The 18,716-nt window shown below is 50.7% G+C and overlaps 1 protein-coding gene across 1 annotated transcript; it reads right to left on the bottom strand.

The window, feature by feature from the left end:
• Window positions 1–1,962: 1,962 nt before the first annotated feature.
• RCC2 (regulator of chromosome condensation 2) lies at window positions 1,963–12,458 on the bottom strand. Its single transcript, XM_062012804.1, has 14 exons — window positions 12,349–12,458; window positions 12,176–12,251; window positions 10,798–11,122; window positions 9,498–9,591; window positions 8,158–8,301; window positions 7,919–8,050; window positions 7,730–7,818; window positions 7,345–7,459; window positions 6,953–7,119; window positions 4,394–4,574; window positions 4,197–4,302; window positions 3,994–4,066; window positions 3,772–3,849; window positions 1,963–3,103 (listed from the first exon to the last, which is right to left on the bottom strand). The coding sequence occupies exons 3-14, from the start codon at window positions 11,116–11,118 to the stop codon at window positions 2,999–3,001; spliced, it is 1,605 nt and encodes a 534-aa protein (XP_061868788.1). The 5' UTR covers window positions 11,119–11,122; window positions 12,176–12,251; window positions 12,349–12,458; the 3' UTR covers window positions 1,963–2,998.
• Between the last annotated feature and the right edge of the window lie 6,258 nt (window positions 12,459–18,716).

Raw genomic sequence — 18,716 nt, 5'->3', positions numbered from 1 at the left:
AGATGGGCTGTGGAGGCTCCTTCTCTGGAGACATTCCAACCCAGCTGGATGAGTTCCTGTGTGCCCTACTCTACCTGGTCCTGCTCTGGCAGGGGGATTGCACTGGATGAGCTTTCCAGGTCCTTTCCAGCCCTTGAGATTCTGTGAAACTGGGGAGCAGGAAAAGTGGTGAGTGGGGTCTATACAGTCCTTAGTCTTGCTGCAGGGATGGGTGTACAAAAACACACACCCAACCCACATGCATGGCAAGCTTTGTGTGCATGCAGAGATGGGGGCATGCAAAAAGCATGTGCATTCCCTCAAATCCACATGTGTGCCCCCCAAATCCTCAGGCATGCCCCAAGATTCACACACATGCTCAAAACCCACACAAGTGTGCACAAAACCCACACATGCAGGGACCAAAAAAAGCACAGGTCCATGCCACAAAATCCACACACCTGCCCAAAAATCCATGTGTGCCCCGAAAAACACATGTGCACGAGCAAAAAGTACACATGGGCATGCCCCAAAACCCCACACATGTGCCCTAAAATCCATGTGTGCCAAAAAGCAACACAAAGATGGACATAAAGCACACATGGGCCAAAAAAACCCACACATGCATGAGCAAAAAACACACATGTGCATGCCCAAAAGTCCACCTGCCCCCAAAATGACACATGTAGAAGCAAAAAGCCCATATGTGCCTGTCCCAGAATCCACACACATGTCCAAAATCCACAGGCAAGAAGCAAACAGGCTTTTTGTAGCATCAAAGTACAGGCTGGGGGGTGACCTGGTGGAGAGCAGCTCCAGGGGAGGGACCCGGCAGTGCTGGTGGGCAGCAAATGAACATGAGCCAGCAACGTGCTCTTGTGGGCAAGGGGGCAGTGGCATCCTGGGGGCAGCAAGGACAGTGTGGGCAGCAGGGCCAGGGAGGTTGTGCTGCCCCTCTGCTCTGCCCTGCTGAGGCCTCATCTGGAGTTCTGTGTCCAGTGCTGGGCTCCCCAGCTGCAGAGAGACAGGGAACTGCTGGAGAGAGGCCAGTGCAGGGCCAGCAAGATGCTGAGGGGCTGGAACATGTGTGTGAGGAGGAAAGGCTGCAGCCCTGGGGCTGTTCAGCCTGGAGAAGGCTGAGTGGGAATCTCAGTAATTAAACACATAAAGGGTGTGTGTCAGGAGGACAAGGGGTGATGAGCACAAGCTGGAACACAACAGTTCCACTGGAACACAAGGAGCAGCTCCTTTGGTGCTGAGGTGAGGGAGCCCTGGCCCAGGCTGCCCAGGGAGGGTGTGGAGGCTCCTTCTCAGGAGGTTTCCAACCCCACCTGGACACGTTCCTGTGCCCCCTGAGCCAGGGGAACCTGCTGTAGCAGAGGGTTGGGCTGGATGAGCTCTGCAGGGCCCTTCCAACCCCCAGCACTCAGGGACTCTGTGATGCTAATGGCATTCAAATGATAATGAAATCCCCTCAGAGGTGTGTGTGTGGGGGGGATAAATCAATGTACACAATGACATCATTTTATTTAAACATTTACTCCAAGAAATATAAAAAACCCCAGCCCCAAACCCCCACGAAGACAATCCCAGATCTAACCCGGGGCCCCTCTGCTAAAGGACACCTCCAGATCCTCCTGCTTTGGGATTTCCTTCCTCCTGCCCTCACCCACTGCTGGGCCAGGGTGACTGAAGCAGGAGAAGTTCCCTCAGGCTCCAACTCTTTTGCTGGTGGGCAGGATGAACTAAAATGATGCTTTTTTGGGGGAGGTGGGGTGGTAAAAGCAGGTTTTTGGTGATATATCCCCCCCTTTTGTTTTCTTGGGGTGGCAGCATCTGCTCACGCCACAGCCCCCCAAAAAAACCAATATTGCTAAAACAAAGCAGAATATTGGGACTTCTCCACTTTGCTGCTCTCCTGGGTATCTTCTAACAACCCCCCCCTCAAAAAAAAAAAACCCTCACCCCAAAATAACCCCCCAAACCCTAAAGCAAAAAGCCAAACAAAACACCCCAAACCAACCCCTTTTGTAACCGCAAACCTCCCCGGGAAGAGCTCAAACACCCCCGAGCTCACTCAGGGAAAAGAGCAGAAAGGCCCTTAAAAAAAACCCCCCAACCTCCCCTCAAAGGAATCATTCCAAAGAAACCCCCACGAATTGCAAAATAACACTAAAAGTACAAAACATGTCACCCTGGGGTGGCGGGAAGGCAGAGCCAGGCTCTGCTCAGAAAAGGCACCTCGTTTCTCCAGCACAGTGCACAGCGTCGTAGGAGGGACTTTGGGCTGATCCCAGGCAGAAATAATGACAGGAATAATTTAAATGAAGAAGGATTTTCCCACTCCCCTCCCCATTTCCCCCTCCCCCCCTAAAAAAAAGCAGCTTTTGGGCTCCCCTCTCTTCATACCTGAGATCTCCCTGGGATGGGCGAGGGCTGTGAGAGCGGGGAGAGCTTCAAAATGCTGTTTGGGGCTGAGTTTGGCCCTTGAGGGGTTGGGGGGATGACATGTATATCCTGAATCCCGCAGGGAAAAGGGATGCTGGAGAGGAGAACTCCCCCTCCTTTCCCCCACATTCCAGCTCCCCAAAACAGGGAGGTGTTTGGAGGGGAAAGAAATGTCAAAAAAGGGGAGTACTGGGGTAAGAAAAGGTGTTTTTCAGCTGCTCATCTGGCCCCCGGTTTTATCCGGGGATGTTTGTGGTTGGGGAGAGGGGAAATGACCCAAAACTGAGAGAAAAAAAAAGACAAATAACATTAAAATAGTTAAAAAACACCACCAAAAAAAAAAGAGAGAGAAATAATGAAGCCTGGATGTGCCAAAAGCTCCTGCTACGGTTGGGAATTCAAAAGGCCGTGGGGAGGGAGGGTGGGAAGGGGAAAGAAACCCTCCCCAGAGCTTTGGAAATGGGAGAACAGGTAGTTCAAAGGGCGGCTGGCTTGGAAAAGCGGGGTTTGGGGGGATTGGGGGGGAGGGAGAAGAGGGTCCCAGCGGGGTGGGGAGCCAGGGGGATCCCCCTCAGATGGTGCGGGGGTTGTACTCGGGCAGTTTGCGGAGCTTCTCCTTCTCGGCGTCGGTCTCGTCACGGGCGATCACCAGGGAGTGGGCATAGCCCATGGCCACCTGGCAGGAGGGCAGAGAGGGAAACTGAGCCACAAGGCCACTCACTTCGTTCCCCTGCTGCTCTTTCTATCCCTCCTCTTTGCTTTTAGCCAGGACTATGAGCATCCTGTGGGTGTGATGAGTTGTGTACAGCCTCAGCCACCATCTTTACTTAAGGAGACTATCACAGCATCTTAAGGGCTGGAAGGGACCTGGAAAGCTCATCCAGTGCAACCCTCCTGCCAGAGCAGGACCACCTAGAGTAGGGCACACAGGAACCATCCAGGTGGGGTTTGAACATCTCCAGAACAGACTCAACAACAACTCCAGCACTCCACGGGTGTGATGAGTTGTGTACAGCCTCAGCCACCACCTTTACTTAAGGAGGATGGTCTGCACACCTCACCTCCAGCACCCCACAGGTGTGATGAGTTGTGTACAGCCTCAGCCACCACCTTTACTTAAGGAGGATGGTCTGCACACCTCACCTCCAGCACCCCACAGGTGTGATGAGTTGTGTACAGCCTCAGCTACCACATTATTTACAGAGGAAGGTCTACACACCTTCCCTCCAGCACCCTGTGGGTGTGATGAGTTGTGTACAAAATCAGCAACCATCTTTATTTGAGGGAGGGGGTTTTCTACCTGGCCTTCCCCCCAGCATTCTCTTGGTGGGGTCACCCCCTCACCTGCTCTGTGTAGATCCCATCCAGGGTCTTCACCTCTTGGGCAGCCGTTGAGGATTTGGGCTTGTGGTCCCCGTAGCCCTATCAAGTGCATCCCATGTAGAGGTGGAGGGGGAAAGAGAAAACAAATGTGATGGTAGGCAGCCAATCCCTCCTGCTCGTGGCTGTGGAGGGGAAGGTTCTGGGGTGTCAAAGGGTTGAGGGTCCCCAGTACAACCCTCTTACCAGTTCCCCAAAGGTGGGTGAGGGACCCCAGCTGATGGTGCTCTCATCTGCCGCCACGATGATGCTGCTCTTCCTGCAGTGGAGTGCAAAGGCAGCATGACCCCATATCCCCCACCCCTCAAACCACCTCACGGGTGGCTGCACCCCAAAAATCAGGAAATTGGGAGGGGTTATTTTGTTGGGGAGGTGTGTGTAGCACTTACCCACAGGCCAGGCTGCGGATCTTCCAGCCGCAGAGGTCCTGCACGGCTTTGGGGTACATGGTGGACTCCCGGGAGGTGTTGGTAGCACCCCAAAAAAACAAACCACCTGCAAACCCCCGACATCACCTGTCAAGCTCCAACATCCCCCCTAAACCCCTCCCTAAAAACAACTTGCTCTCAAAGCCCCAGCCCCCAACCTGTCTCGCTGACGGCGAAGGAGCACGTGTAGCCAGCGTAGATCTGCGCCGCCCCGCGCCCCGGGAAGTCAAAGAGCTTGACGAGGCGAGGAACCATCTCATCTTTCTGCTCAGCGTGGCCCAGCCGCCCGTAGCCCCCGAAGCCCCAGGAGAAAACACGCTTCTGAGAGTCCAGGACAAGCTGGGGATGGAGAAATGTCACTCCACAGCCAACGGAGCTGAGACCCCACCAGCTCAGTGCAGGGAATGCAGCCAATGGCAGCGACTGCAAACACTAAAGGCACCCTGCAAATATTTAGCCTGAAATGCACCCTCCAAATCTCTGTCCTGAAATGCAAGACTCAAATATTTAGCCTTAAACACACATTTGCAACTATCTATCCTTAAAATGCAGGCTGCAAGAATTCATCCTTAAACAAATGCTGCAAATCTCTGTCCATAAAGGCAGGGCTGCAAATATTTAGCCTTCAATACACACTCCAAATCTCTGGCCTCAGATGTCACACTGCAATAACTTATCCTTAAATCAATGCTGCAAATCTCTGTCCTTAAAACCAGGCTGCAAATATTTAGCCTTCAATACACACTGTAAATCTCTGCCCTTAAATGCAGGCTGCAAGAATTTATCCTTAAATAAATGCTGCAAATCTCTATCCTTAAAAGCAGACTGCAAATACTTCTCCTTAAACACACACTCCAAACTTCTGTCCTTAAATGCACACTGCAAGAATTGATCCATAAATGCATGCTGCAAGTTTCTGTCCTTAAATGCAGGCTGCAAATCTTGTAGCCTTAAATGCACACTGCATGGATTTCTCCTTAAATGAATGCTGCAACTATTTATCCTGAGATGCACACTGTAAATCTCTGTCCTTAAATGCAGGTTGCAAGTCTCTATACTTACATGCATGCTGCAAAACTTTAAATGCACCCTGCAAGCTTCTGTCCTTAAATGCAGGCTGCAGGAATTTATCCTTCCATAAATGCTGCCAATCTTTAGCCTTAAATGCACCCTGGCAAATCTGGCCTTAAAAGCATATGAAAAGAACTTCTCCTTAAACACCTGCTGCAAACCTCAATCCCTAACTGCAGGCTGCAAATCTTTAGGCTTAAATGCATGCTGCAAGTATTTCTCCTTAAGCATAGGCCACAAATCAAGACCTTCAAATGCAGGCTGCAATTCTTGATCCTTAAGATGTGTGGTGCCAATTTCAGCCCTCAAATGCAGGCTGTGAACCTTCATCCTTCAACAGCCACGCTGCAAACTTTCACCCCTCAAAAACCATGTTGTGAACCTTCACCCCTCAAATGCATCTGCCAGCCTCCATCCTTACAAGCCACATTGCAAACCTCCAGCCCTCAAAAGCCACATTGCAAACCTTCACCCCTCAAAGCCATGCTGCACACCTTCATCCCTCAAATGTGGGCTGCCAACCTTCATCCTTACAAGCCACACTGCCAACCTCCATCCTTGGAAACCTTTATCCCAAAAACCACACTGGCACACCTTCATCCTTCAAGGCCACAGTGCCAACCTCCATCCCTCAAAGCCATGTGCCAACCTCCATCCTTGCAGACTTTCATCCCAAAAACCACGCTGCAAACCTTCATCCTTCAAAGCCACGCTGCCAACCTCCATCCTTGCAAACCTTCATCCCAAAAACCACGTTGCCAACCTCTTTCCTTACAAACCACACTGCAGACCTTCATCCCTCAAGGCCATGGTACCAACCTCCATCCTTACAAGCCACACTGCAAACCTTCATCCCTCAAGGCCATGGTACCAACCTCCATCCTTACAAGCCACACTGCAAACCCTCATCCCTCAAGGCCACAGTGCCAACCTCCATCCTTACAAGCCACACTGCAAACCCTCATCCCTCAAGGCCACAGTGCCAACCTCCATCCTTACAAGCCACACTGCAAACCTTCATCCCTCAAGGCCACAGTGCCAACCTCCATCCTTACAAGCCACACTGCAAACCCTCATCCCTCAAGGCCACAGTGCCAACCTCCATCCTTACAAGCCACACTGCAAACCTTCATCCCTCAAGGCCACAGTGCCAACCTCCATCCTTACAAGCCACACTGCAAACATTCATCCCTCAAGGCCATGGTACCAACCTCCATCCTTACAAGCCACACTGCAAACCTTCATCCCTCAAGGCCATGGTACCAACCTCCATCCTTACAAGCCACACTGCAAACCTTCATCCCTCAAGGCCATGGTACCAACCTCCATCCTTACAAGCCACACTGCAAACCTTCATCCCTCAAGGCCACAGTGCCAACCTCTTTCCTTACAAACCACACTGCAAACCTTCATCCCTCAAGGCCACAGTGCCAACCTCCATCCTTACAAGCCACACTGCAAACCTTCATCCTTGCAAACCTTCAATCCCTGAAAGCCACGCTGCAAACCTCTTTCAATGCCGACTGCAAGCATCCTCATACACACCCCCCAAATCTTGGCCTTTACATGCCCACCTCCATCTCCATCCTGCATGCATTTCCCCCTCTCTGTGCCCGCTGCAAACCCATGTTACACGTGTACCCTACCGTGTGGTTGGCCCCACAGGCCACGTCTCGCACCACCACGTTGGGGACAGGCAGGATCTGCCCGTCTTTGGTCTTCTCAATGAAGATGGCCACGCGCCGTGGCACCAGCTCGCAGTCATACTCGATCCTCTGTGCCCGGGCAATGAACTTCCCATCCGAGTTATGCCCTGCCAACGAGCACTGGGGTGAAAACATGGCACTCCCCCACCCTGCACCCCGTTATTTCCCAACCACCTGCAGAAACAACCCCTTTTCCTTTGTGCTGTTTTTCCAGGAGGGGATGATTTAGTTGCCCAAATGGGGAAACTGAAGGAAAAAACCTTTGTCCTCCCTCTCCCAACACTGTAATGGCTTAAAATTTCTAATGAATCACTCCCAAATTAACGCCATACCCAGCTGCCCATACTCAGGGCACCCGAAGGAGTAGAGGTTTCCTTTGCAATCCATGATCATGCTGAATTCAGCCCCACAGGCCAGTTTGGTGATGGGCTGCCCATTGTACATGATCTGCAGGAGAAGTCAAGACAACAAAGGGTAAAAATAAAGTGAATTTCCCAGGTGGAACCCCCAAAATGCTCAAATCTGGGGGTTTATTGTCAATGCCTCTTTGTGTTTGTGCCGACGCTGAAAGTGAAGGAGCGTCCCCGAGAGGGACAGTCTCGTGTCCTCAAAGGGTTTGGGCTCTGCTGGGGAGTTTGTTTTCAATGAGAACCCCCCCCATCTCCCCATAAATTTAGGGGTTCACCCAAAAAAGGCCACTGAAAGGAGTGGGGATACCTGCGTCGGGCTGGGCACGGCGTCCGTCTGGTTCCCCAGCCCCAGCTGCCCCATTTTATTCTCTCCGAAGGCAAACACGGAGCCGCTCTCTACAACACAAGGAATAAAACCCAAATGGGTGCTTTTGGGGCAAAAAGGGGCTGATTTCAGGCAATTTCCCCCAAATGTGAGCTTTCCCCATCCTCATACCTGTAAGTGCCAGCGTGTGGTTGCGGCCACAGGCTGCCAACACGATGGCTTCGCTCGCCAGCACCTCGATGAGCTTCGGGGCTTCCACCCGCTTCGTGTCCCCGTGGCCCAGTTGCCCTTTTTCATTGCGACCTAAACCATCACAATCACCCTTTTTAGCTCTTTTTGGAGTGGATAAAGATTTCAGGGGAGGCTTTTTGGGGGTATTTCCCTCTCCCCCTCTCCTCTTGGATGCTCACCCCAGCTCCAGAGCTTGCCCTCGGCAGTGATGAGCAGACTATGAGCAGCGCAGGGGCCTGACACCACGCTCCGCACCTGAATCCCTGAGAGACACCCGTACCTGTGTGGCCCCCACAGGTTCTGGCCCAGGTTGCGATATGCCACTGTATTCAAACCAAATCAATCACAATGAATTCCTTAAAATAAAACGGCACTCCACAGAAAGGCATCAAAAAGCAGCAGAAAAATGAATGAAACGCCTCAAAAATCAGCAGTGCGTTTCGTTTGCTTTGCAGGGGGCCTGTTGCACCCCAAGTTCTGACCAAGGTGATCATCTGTGGCTGTTAAAAGACTCCCTCAAAACTATTAATTAACAAAAATAATCATTAAATAGAAATACATCTGAAATGAGCAGAAAATTCAATGAATACAAATGCCTCAAAAACCCACAGCGTGTTTCATTCGCTTTGCAGGAGACTCAGCGCAGCTCAAATTCTGGCCCAGCTGATGACATGAGACTGTAACTGCTCCCCAAATCAATTAATAAAAAGTTAATTAGCTATAAAATACTAAGCAGCACAAAGGAATTTGTTAAAGGCATCAGAAAATAAGCAGTGTGTTTCCCTTTGCTTTGCAGGAGATCAGACGTGCCCCAAGTTCTGGCCCAGACGACAATCTGCAACTGTAACTCCTCATCCCAGTTAATTAATTAAAAGAAATAATAATTAAATCTAAAAGGCACCAAAAATAAGCAGAAAATAATTAAAGGCATAAAATCCAAGCAGCCCATTTAATTTGCTTTGCAGGAGATCTGGCACATCTCATGTTTTGGCTCAGATTATGAGATGTGACTGTACAAACTTCCCTCCCAAACTCTTAATTAATCCAAATAATAATTAAATCTAAAGGCATGGAAAAGAAAAATAAGCAGAGAACATTCATGAAGTCTAAAGGCATCAAAAACAAAGTGGTGTGTTTCATTTGCTTTGCAGGAGACCCAGCCCAGCCTGTACCCCAACTTCTGGCCCAGGTGATGATCTGCAACTGCACCCCAACAAGATGAACTCATTAAAAGAAAATTAACAATAAGGTAGGAAATTAATTTGACAGAAATGCATAAAAAAATAAGCAGGAGAAGGACTGAAACATAAAGGCATCCCAACATAAAGGCATCCCAAATCAAGTGTGGTCCTTCTGCTTTGCAGGAGACCCGATGTGCACCACGTCCCAGCTCATGACATGCAACTGGTTTAAAGACAAACCCCAAAATGCTCTTTTTTAGGGTAAAAAAATCAATATAAATGCATAAAAATAAGGCTCCAAAGATGAATCCCAGTGAGACACAGTGTGGCAGCCTCACCTTGCTGCTTAGGCACTTCTTTGCGGCCGATCAGGTCCCAGTTGGTGGCTCCGAAGATGAGGAGCTGCCCCCGGCACCTGGAGCCCTCCAGCTTCTGCAAAGGGTCCCCACACCATCAGCCCCAATGGGATGGGGAAAGGGGATGTAGGGGGATGTGGGGGGCAGAGGGGACATGAGGGATAGGGAGGACATGTGGGATGTGTAAGGAGATGTGGGGGACATCAGGGGCATGGGAGAAGTAGTGGACATGGAGGACATAGTGGGGACACAGGGGATGTGGGAGATGTGGGGGGCATCGAGGCCGTGGGAGATGTAGTGGACATCGAGGACATGGGGGGGACATGGGGGATGTGGGAGATGTGGGGGACCTGTGGGATGCATAAGGGGATGTGGGGGACATCAGGAGCATGGGAGATGTGGGGGATGTGGAGGGCATCAGGGACACGGAGGACATCAGTGGCATAGGAGACAGAGGGATGTGGGGGACAACAAGGGCATGAGAAGTGGGGCATACGGAGGACACTAGGGGACACGGGGAATGTGAGAGGCATCAGGGACATGGGGGAGGGACATCAGGGGTACAGGAGGTGTAAGGGGATGTGGGGGACATGGGGCATGTAGAGGACATACAGGGGTCATGGGGACATCAAGGGCATGGGAGGTGTAAGGGGACATAGAAGATGTGGGGGGCTTAAGGTGACATGGGGGACATCAGGGACACAGGGTACGTGGGAGGCAGAGGGGGACATGGGAGATGTGGGGGGTGTAATGGGGGAGTGTAGTTATTGGGGTGTAACAAAGGGGTGCAATGATGGGGGCACGAGGGGTGAGGGGTTCAATAAGGAGGGGCATTAAAGGGGGATGATGGAATTGGGGAGGTGCATGGGGAGGGCTCATTAAGGGGTGCAATGGGGGGTGGTGAAGGTGTCATTAAGAGGTGCAATGGGGGGTGAAGTAGGGGGTGCAGTGTGTGGGGCCATGATGTGGGGGGTTCAATAAGGGATGCAACAGGGGGGTATCCTGAGTTGGGGGCCATGTTGTGGGGGTGTAACAGGGGGTGCAGTGGGATGGTGCAATAAGGAGATACAACAGGAGAAACAGAATTGGGGGTGCAATGAGGGGGTGTGATGGGGAGGATGCCTCAGGGCAGTGCAATAAGGGGGTGCAACAGTGGGGACAGAACTGGGGGTGTGAAGAGGAGATGCATTTTGGGGTGCAATGGAGGGGTGTTAGTGGGTGCAACAGGGGGGATGCATTAGGGGGGTGCAAGGGGATGCTGCCCTCCCGCCGCCCCGCTCACGATGCGCTCTTTGCTGTGCTCGGGCTCGCAGATCACCACGCTCTGTCCCCTCGCTGCCGTCCCACCGCCTCCTCCGGCCCCCCCGGGCCGGCCGCCTCTCCTCCCGCCGGGGCTCCCGTCCCGGGGCCGCCGCTCCCGCGGGGCCGCTTCATCCTCGCTGCTGCCGCCGCTGCTGCCTCCGCTGCGCTCCGGCCGCGGCCGCCGCCTTCCTCCTCCTCCTCCTCCTCCTCCCGGGCCGGGCCGCCTCCTCCCCGCCGCCGCCACCGCCCCGTTCCCCGGGGCCGCTTCCCAGGGCGGCCCCGCCGCTTTCCTCCGGGGCATAGCGCTGGGCACACCAACGTCACCCCCAGACACGGCCCCTCCAGCCCACCCCCGGGCCACAAAAGCCTTGGAGAGGGGGAGCCGCGGGGTGACCCCCCCAAACCCTCCCCGGCCCCCAACCGCACTTGGAGAAAGTTTGGGGTGAAGGGGGGGAACGGGGGATTGTAAAGGGGGGTGGGCAGGGAGGGTGCGAGAGGGGCGAGTTGGAAGAGGGGGCAAAGGGACAAAAGTGGGTAAGGGGCGGTTTGCAAAGGGGGGTTCACGGGGGGGTTACAAAGAGGGGTGCAAAGGGACGGTTTGCCAATGGGGGGGGATTAGATAAATGGGGTTGAAAGGGGGCGGTGCAAAGGGGGGGGCTGCAAAAGTGGGGGGGGGAGTGCAAAAAGGAGGGTTGAAAAGGGGCGATTTGCAGAAGGGGGGTGCAAAGGGGAGGTGTAAAGGGGGGGCTTCAAGGCGAGGGGGGGCGGGATACAAAGCGGGGGGGTGCGGAAGGAGAATTCACAAAGCGGGGGCGGGTTTGCACGGCAAGAAAAGGGCCCGGAGACAAATCCCCCCCCCCCAGGGAAGTGCAGGAGAGCTGTGCACGACCAGGGGAGCCGCGGGGACTCCCCCCTCCCACCTTCCCCCGCACCCCCCCACCTGCTCTCGACTTTGGGGGGCGGGGGGGGGTAACAACCCGCGCGTGCTCCTCCCGCTCCGGCCTTTTATTTGCTCATATTTTTAGGGGTGCGGGACAGAGAAGGAAGGATTGGTTTTGGTGGGGAGGGGGCACTAAAAAAAACCCTCCCCCCTCTCTGCACCCCTGGGGTCGAGTCCATCCCCTCCCTCCCCCTCCTCCTCCCCCCCCCCCCCAACGTGAATTTCCCCTCGCAGGGTATGAACAATGGGCTCTCTGTCTGCCCCCACCGCACCACGTGGATCCGCCTTTTTTTTCCCCTTCCCTCTCTTCTCTTTTTTTTCTTTAAAGCCTTTTTAAGCCCCCCCCCCTCTTTTTTTTTTCCCCTCCTCCTCCCCACCCTCCCCCCTTCCCCTACACCCACCCCCCCCCATCTCAAACCTGATTTTAGGGCGAAGGGTGCAGCATCAAGAAAAACCCCAACTCGGGGCCTTTGCAATATTTTTGGTGCTGTTTCCTGTTGCAAAAAAAAAAAAAAAAGGAGGTAATTCTCTCTCTTTCTCTCTCTCTCTTTTTTTTTCCTTCCTCTTTTCCTCCCTTTAGCGCCCACCCACCAGATGCCCTTAAAATGTAAATACGAGCCGGCCGAACAAACGCTACGATACAAAACAGAAACACATGTATGGGCAGGAAAAGGAAGGGAAAAAAAAAAGAGAGAAGGTTGACGGGGGGGGAGGAAGGAAAGAAAATGCTGTTTTGGAGAAGAAGAGGCTGTAGATAGAAAAAAAAAAGGGAGCTGAACGCGCACAGCTCCATCTCCAGGCCAGGAAGACCCGCGAGGAAAGAATAAGGCAAAGGGATTCCCCTTCTTGCAGAGGGGTGGCTGGTTGGCACAGGGAGGAAAATCGGGTTTGATGGGGTGGGTTTTTTCCAAGAGCAAAAAGTGCTCGATGCCCTTCTGCAAAGGGAGGGGGTCCCCGGGAATTGGTGCGTGTGGTGTCTTTATTGCACTGGGTTCCCCCCCCCCCCAAGAAATAAAAAGCACATAATGCTTTTCTTGCAAATTGGGGTGGGTTTTTCTCTCCAAGAAATAAATGCAAACATAGCTTTTATTGCATCCCCCCCCCCCAATTCATCAATGCACTCATTGCCTTTATTGCAATACTCCCAATTCATCAATGCACTCATTGTCTTTATTGCAACCCCCCCAATAAATAAATGCACTCATTGCCTTTATTGCATTTCCCCCCCAATAAATAAATGCACTCATTACCTTTATTGCAATCCCCCCAATAAATAAATGCACTCATTGGCTTTATTGCATTTCCCCCCAATAAATAAATGCACTCATTAACTTTATTGCAATCCCCCCAATAAATAAATGCACCCATTGCCTTTATTGCAACCCCCCCAATTCATCAATGCACTCATTGCCTTTATTGCAACCCCCCCAATAAATAAATGCACCCATTGCCTTTATTGCATTTCCCCCCCAATAAATAAATGCACCCATTGCCTTTATTGCAACCCCCCCAATTCATCAATGCACTCATTACCTTTATTGCAACCCCCCCAATAAATAAATGCACTCATTGGCTTTATTGCATTTCCCCCCCAATAAATAAATGCACTCATTGCCTTTATTGCAACCCCCCCAATAAATAAATGCACCCATTGCCTTTATTGCAATCCCTCCAATTCATCAATGCACTCATTGCCTTTATTGCAACCACCCAATAAATAAATGCACTCATTGCCTTTATTGCACCCCCCCAAAATAAATGCACTCATTACCTTTATTGCAACCCCCCAAAGAAATAAGTGCTCTCATTGCCTGTATTGCACACCCCCCCCAAGAAATATATGCACACATTGCCTTTATTGCAAAGAGTTGGGGTTTGTTTCCCCCAGAAATTAATGCACACAGTGCCTTTCTTGCAGAGGGGTTTCCCCCCCATGAAATAAACAGCACATATTGCCTTTCATGCAAATTGGGGGTCTTTTCCCCAGCAATAAATGCACACATGAGCTTTATGGCAGGTTTTTTCCCCTCAATAAATAAATGCACACATGAGCTTTATTGCATTTCCCCTCCCCTCCAAGAAATAAATGCACACATGGCCTTTGCTGCAAAGAGCTGGGGTTTGTTTCTCCCCAAAATAAATGCACATAGTGCCTTTATTGCACTTTTTACCCCCTAAGAAATTAATGCACATGGTGCCTTTATTACAGAGGGGTTTTCCTCCCAAGAGATAAACAGCACATGTTGTCTTTCTTGCAAATTGGGAGTCCTTTCCCAAGAAATAAATGCATCCATGGCTTTTACTGCAGAGAGTTGGGGTTTTTCCCCCCATAAATTAATGCACATAGTGCCTTTCTTGCATTACTTCCCCCAGCAAATCACTGCACACATGGCCTTTATTGCATTCCCCCCTCCCCACCAGGAAATAAATGCACACACGGCCTTTGTTGCATTTTCCCCCCCCTAAGAAATTAATGCACATGATGCCTTTATTATAGAGGGCTTTTTCCCCCAAGAAATAAACAGCACACATTGCCTTTCATGCAAATTGAGGGTCTTTTCCCAAGCAATACATGCACACATGGCCTTTATTGCAAAGAGAGGGCTTCCCCCCCCGCCCAAGAAATTAATGCACATAGTGCCTTTATTACATTCCCCTCCCTCTAAGAAATAAATGCACCTATTCTCCATCTTTATTGCATTTTTCCCTTCAAGAAATAAATGCACACAGTGCCTTTATTGCTGAGAGCTTTTTTTTCCCCCAAGAAATAAACAGCACATATTGCCTTTCTTGCAAATTGGCTATTTTGTTGTTCTCCAAGAAATAAACCCACACATGGCCTTTCTGGCTTTTTTTTCCCCCCTCCCAGGAAATAAATGCACACATTGCTTTTATTGCAAAGGGTTATGTCTTATTTTTCCCCCCTGAAATAAATGCATATAAGGCCATTCTTGCAAACTGGGCTTTCCCAAGAAACTCATGCACACACTGCAGAGATTTTACCCCAAGAAATGAATGTACCTATGGCCATAGTTGCATTTCCCCCCCCCCCAAGAAATAAATGCACATATGACCATTATTGCATGTGGCTCCTCATTGACAAATGCATTTATTGCCTTTATTGCAATCTCCCCCAATAAGTAAATAACACATTTTGCCTTTCATGCAAATTGGGGGTCTTTTCTCCAAGAAATAAATGCACACAAGGCATTTATTGCATTTCCCCCCAAGAAATAAATCCACACCTGGCCTTTATCACAAAGAATTTAGTCTTTTTTCCCCCTCCCCTGCAAAGAAAAGCACATATTGCAAATTAGGTCCTGCCAAGAAATAAATGCACCCATAGCCTTTTATTGCAAAGGGTTAGGGGGGTTTTCTTCCCCCAGGAATTAAATGCAAACAGTGTTTTTATTGCAAAGTTTCTCCCCAAGAAATAAAGAGCACAAATTGCCTTTCTGGCAATTTAGGGTGGGTTTTTTTCCAAGAGGTAAATGCACATAAAGCCTTTAGTGCATTCTTTTTCCCCCCAATAAATACATGCACACATGGCCTTTATTGCAAAGGATTGGATCTTCTTTTTTCCTCCCTTCAGAAATAAAAGCACATAATGCCATTATTACAAACTGAGGTGGGGTTTTCCCCCCTAAGAAATAAATGCACACGGTGCCTTTAGTGCATTTTTCCTCCCAAGAAAGAAGCAGCACATCTTGCCTTTCCTTCAAATTGGGGGTATTTTTCCTCCAAGGTTTACAAAGAGGTCTTTTTTCCCAAGAAATAAATGTACATTTTCTCTTTATTACAGGTTCTCCCCCCTCAAAGAACTCCTTGCACACATTGCCTTTATTGTGGCAAGTTGGGGCTTTTTTCCTCCCCATAAATAAATGCACATATTGCCCTGATTGCAGAGTTTTTCTCCCAAGAAAAAAACCCCTTTTTTCCCCCCCTCAAAACTATGTTTTGGTAAACTTTTTTCCTCATAAATAAGCACACACAGGCCCTTCCTTGCAAAGAGGTTTTGCACTCTTCATGCAAAGCAAGATACTCGTGGGAGCGGACACGCACTGCCTCTCTTGCAAAGCACCTTTTACAGCAGAGGGAAGACCTTCCATCCCCCCTCTCCTTAAAAAAAAAGAGATTTCAGGAAGGAAGACTCACTCTCCTTATTCCAGATATCTTTATTACCAGGGGAGAATTCCCTTGATTGCAAAGAGGAGTTTTGAAGGAGGGAAGGACACATTCATTTGCCTCGACCTCCCTGGGCCGCTTCATTTTTACTGTCCCAGTCCCATCCTGTCAAGGCACATTGAAGGTGAGATGTCTTTGCAATATGGGATGGATCTCCAGTCTGGGATGGGTTTGCAATCTGGGGTTTCCAGTGGATGGTGTGTTTTTAATGTTGCCAGTGTTGCATTTGCAATCTGGGCCCTTGGGCCCAATGGGGTGATGGTGGCTTGCAAAAACCCCACCAAACCGCTCAGAATTGGCAAAGCCCCGGTGCTGTTTCAGAAGAAAAGACCCTCTTTGGTGGTTGAAAAGGGGATAAAAAGAGGAATATGTTACTTACTGGATCATGGGTGAAGCATCTTGATGTGGTGACCTCCCTTCCCACCGACGCTCGGGATGGATTTGGGAGATCAAAGGTTGGATGGAGACGAACAACGGCGTGTCCTTCCCCTCCTGCCAAGGGAAGCAAGAGGCACCACAGCCTCAAACCAACAGCACCCCCCAAGAAAACCCACCCCAAATCCCAAACTGCTGCAACAGCAGGCTTTTAAAAGGAGGAGGAAGAGGAGGGGATGATTTCAGAGGAGGAAGAGTTTGGCTGGGATGATTCCCCCTGCTGCCGGGATGGGTTTCGGCCTGCAGCCCCGCTGCCTGGGCCAAATTTCCCTCCCATTTCCCTGCTCACTCCTGTTTTACCCTGAAAATTGGGTGTATTTTGGGGACTATTTTGCAGTGGGGTTTTTTTTTGGTCCTCATTCTGGTAAAAAGGAAAATGAAAAGTGTCACTTACAGGAGCAGGAGGAAGGAACTTGATTTATCGAAGGGCTTTTCCGTGGTACCAATAGCAACAGGATGGAATAAAAGTGCTGCTGGCACTGAGACCTGGCCACTTATCCCTAAAAATGTGCTTTTATTCCCCCTCCCAAAAACCCCCACTCACTGGGGTAGTCAGGGTGGATGGGAACCTTTTCAAGGCAGGTTGCATCAGGCTGGAGGTTAAACTGGTTTTACTTGGGATAAGGAAAAACTGGTCTTACCTGTTAATTCCCCAGGGCGTCTGGGATGGATGGGGAGCGACTGGCCTTGGATAACCTTGGCCTTGCTTTGCTTCCCCTAACCCTGGCTCTGCCTGTGGGCTTTGCATCCCCATCCTGATGGTATTTGGGGTATCTCAGGGGAGGGTGATATTTGGGATGTGCCCGTTGCAGTTGGAAAAAGGGGGATTTGCAGCAAGATCCTCTTCAAAAACCCCCCTGGCCCCAGGAGGGGATGGTTTGGGTGCAGCGTGGGAATGGGTGCTGGGGGTATTTGCATGCCCTGCCTGCAGTGAGGGAGTGAAAAATCTCTGGGCAGGGGATGTGCTCCAATAAACACAAGTCCATTTCCAGGCTCCTTTCACAGCCTGGTTGCACCCTTGGAGTTTTTAAGCAAGTAACTGATGCTCTGGGAGGTGATTTGTCCTCTGAGTGAAGCGTGTGTTGAGTTTTCCCAAGTATCCAAGAGCACATGAGAGGGGAATTTAAAGTCTCTGACTGGTGGGACGTTGCAGTGGAATGTTTTGCTGGGGAACACTCTGTTTTGCTGGGAATTGCATGGCTGGAAGATGTAGAGGAAGCTTAAAAATAATGAATATATGCCTGATGAGCTTGCATCCATATGGCTTGGGAGCTTGCAAGTGGCTTTGTGCACCTCTGAGGGGTTTTTGATTGGGAGCCTAGGGAGCAAAACCAGCCCAGTTGCTCTCTTGCATCCCAGCATCTTCACCCAGGGTTTCTAGGAACGTGATGCCACAGACAGCAGATTCTGCTGCTTCCCTGCAAGGCCTTTCCTAAACAAACCTCCACTCTGGAGAAGTTAGGACATGTCTTGGTGACGGTGGCCCAAAGCCTTCCCAGGGAGGATGCCAGCAGAGGGCATCCCCGGACCAGCTCCATGCCCCCAGTTACATAGATCTCTATAACTATAGATTCACCTGGAATGGGGGTATTTAAATGAACACCTTTCTTCAACACACATCCCTCCTGGCCCATGACACAGACAGCCCCATGGTGCCCTTAGATTGAGACTGAAATGCCAAATATTTCAAGGTCCTTGGAAAAGTCTCTGTGCACACCCATGAAAACGGGTTTGTTGAGTTCCTGTTCTGTGAGGTAGTGCAAAACTTCCTGAGGAGGGAGTAAACCTGAGCAAGGCTCTAATTTGAGGCTGGGTTTTGGTTTAGGATTTGCATTTGAAACCAAGCAGGGGGGGATTTTTTTTTTGGGGGGGTGGGGGTGGTGCAGGATGAGGCCAGCTGAGCTCTATCAGCATGGCTGGGAGGGCAGGAAACAGCTGCTTATTTAAGGGCTGAGCATAGGTACAAGCTGTTTGCTCACCTAAATGTCCTCTGGGTGCTTTCCTGGAGGAGTAGAGGGCTGCAATAAAAGGAATCCCTCTGGCAGACTGGATTAAATCACTCTCACTCGGGGTGAGTGAACCTCATCCTGTACCCAGCACCCTCCTGTCTTTTGGGGGTGAATCAAACCAGGTCACTGTTGTTGCCAGACTCTTTTGGGGGGGGGCTGACATGGAGGTTGCTTTGCATACAAGCAGGAGCTGCATGAAGCTGCCTCTGAGCTGGACGAGCACCTTTAACCCTTGCAGGTGTTTGCTGTCCTGCTGCAAATGCAGCCTTGCACCTTGCAAGGGAGGGGGTGGTTTGGGGAGGCTTTTGGCTCTCAGCTTACAGACAGGAA

The sequence above is a fragment of the Colius striatus genome, chromosome 21, assembly GCF_028858725.1.
Source record: "Colius striatus isolate bColStr4 chromosome 21, bColStr4.1.hap1, whole genome shotgun sequence".
Classification (NCBI taxonomy): Eukaryota; Metazoa; Chordata; class Aves; order Coliiformes; family Coliidae; genus Colius; species Colius striatus.
The sequence above is the reverse complement of the archived record's forward strand: the minus strand, read 5'-3'. Positions and strand labels throughout refer to the sequence as shown.

Bases quoted from the DNA above. Each gene is read 5' to 3' on its own strand.
- RCC2 (XM_062012804.1), bottom strand. From the start codon at position 11,118: ATGCCCCGGAGGAAAGCGGCGGGGCCGCCCTGGGAAGCGGCCCCGGGG. The intron at 4,575-6,952 runs GTAGGGTACACG...CTCCATCCCCAG, and splicing joins CCTGTGGGGCCAACCACACG to CTTGTCCTGGACTCTCAGAA. The intron at 4,067-4,196 runs GTAAGTGCTACA...ACTCCACTGCAG, and splicing joins ATCCGCAGCCTGGCCTGTGG to GAAGAGCAGCATCATCGTGG.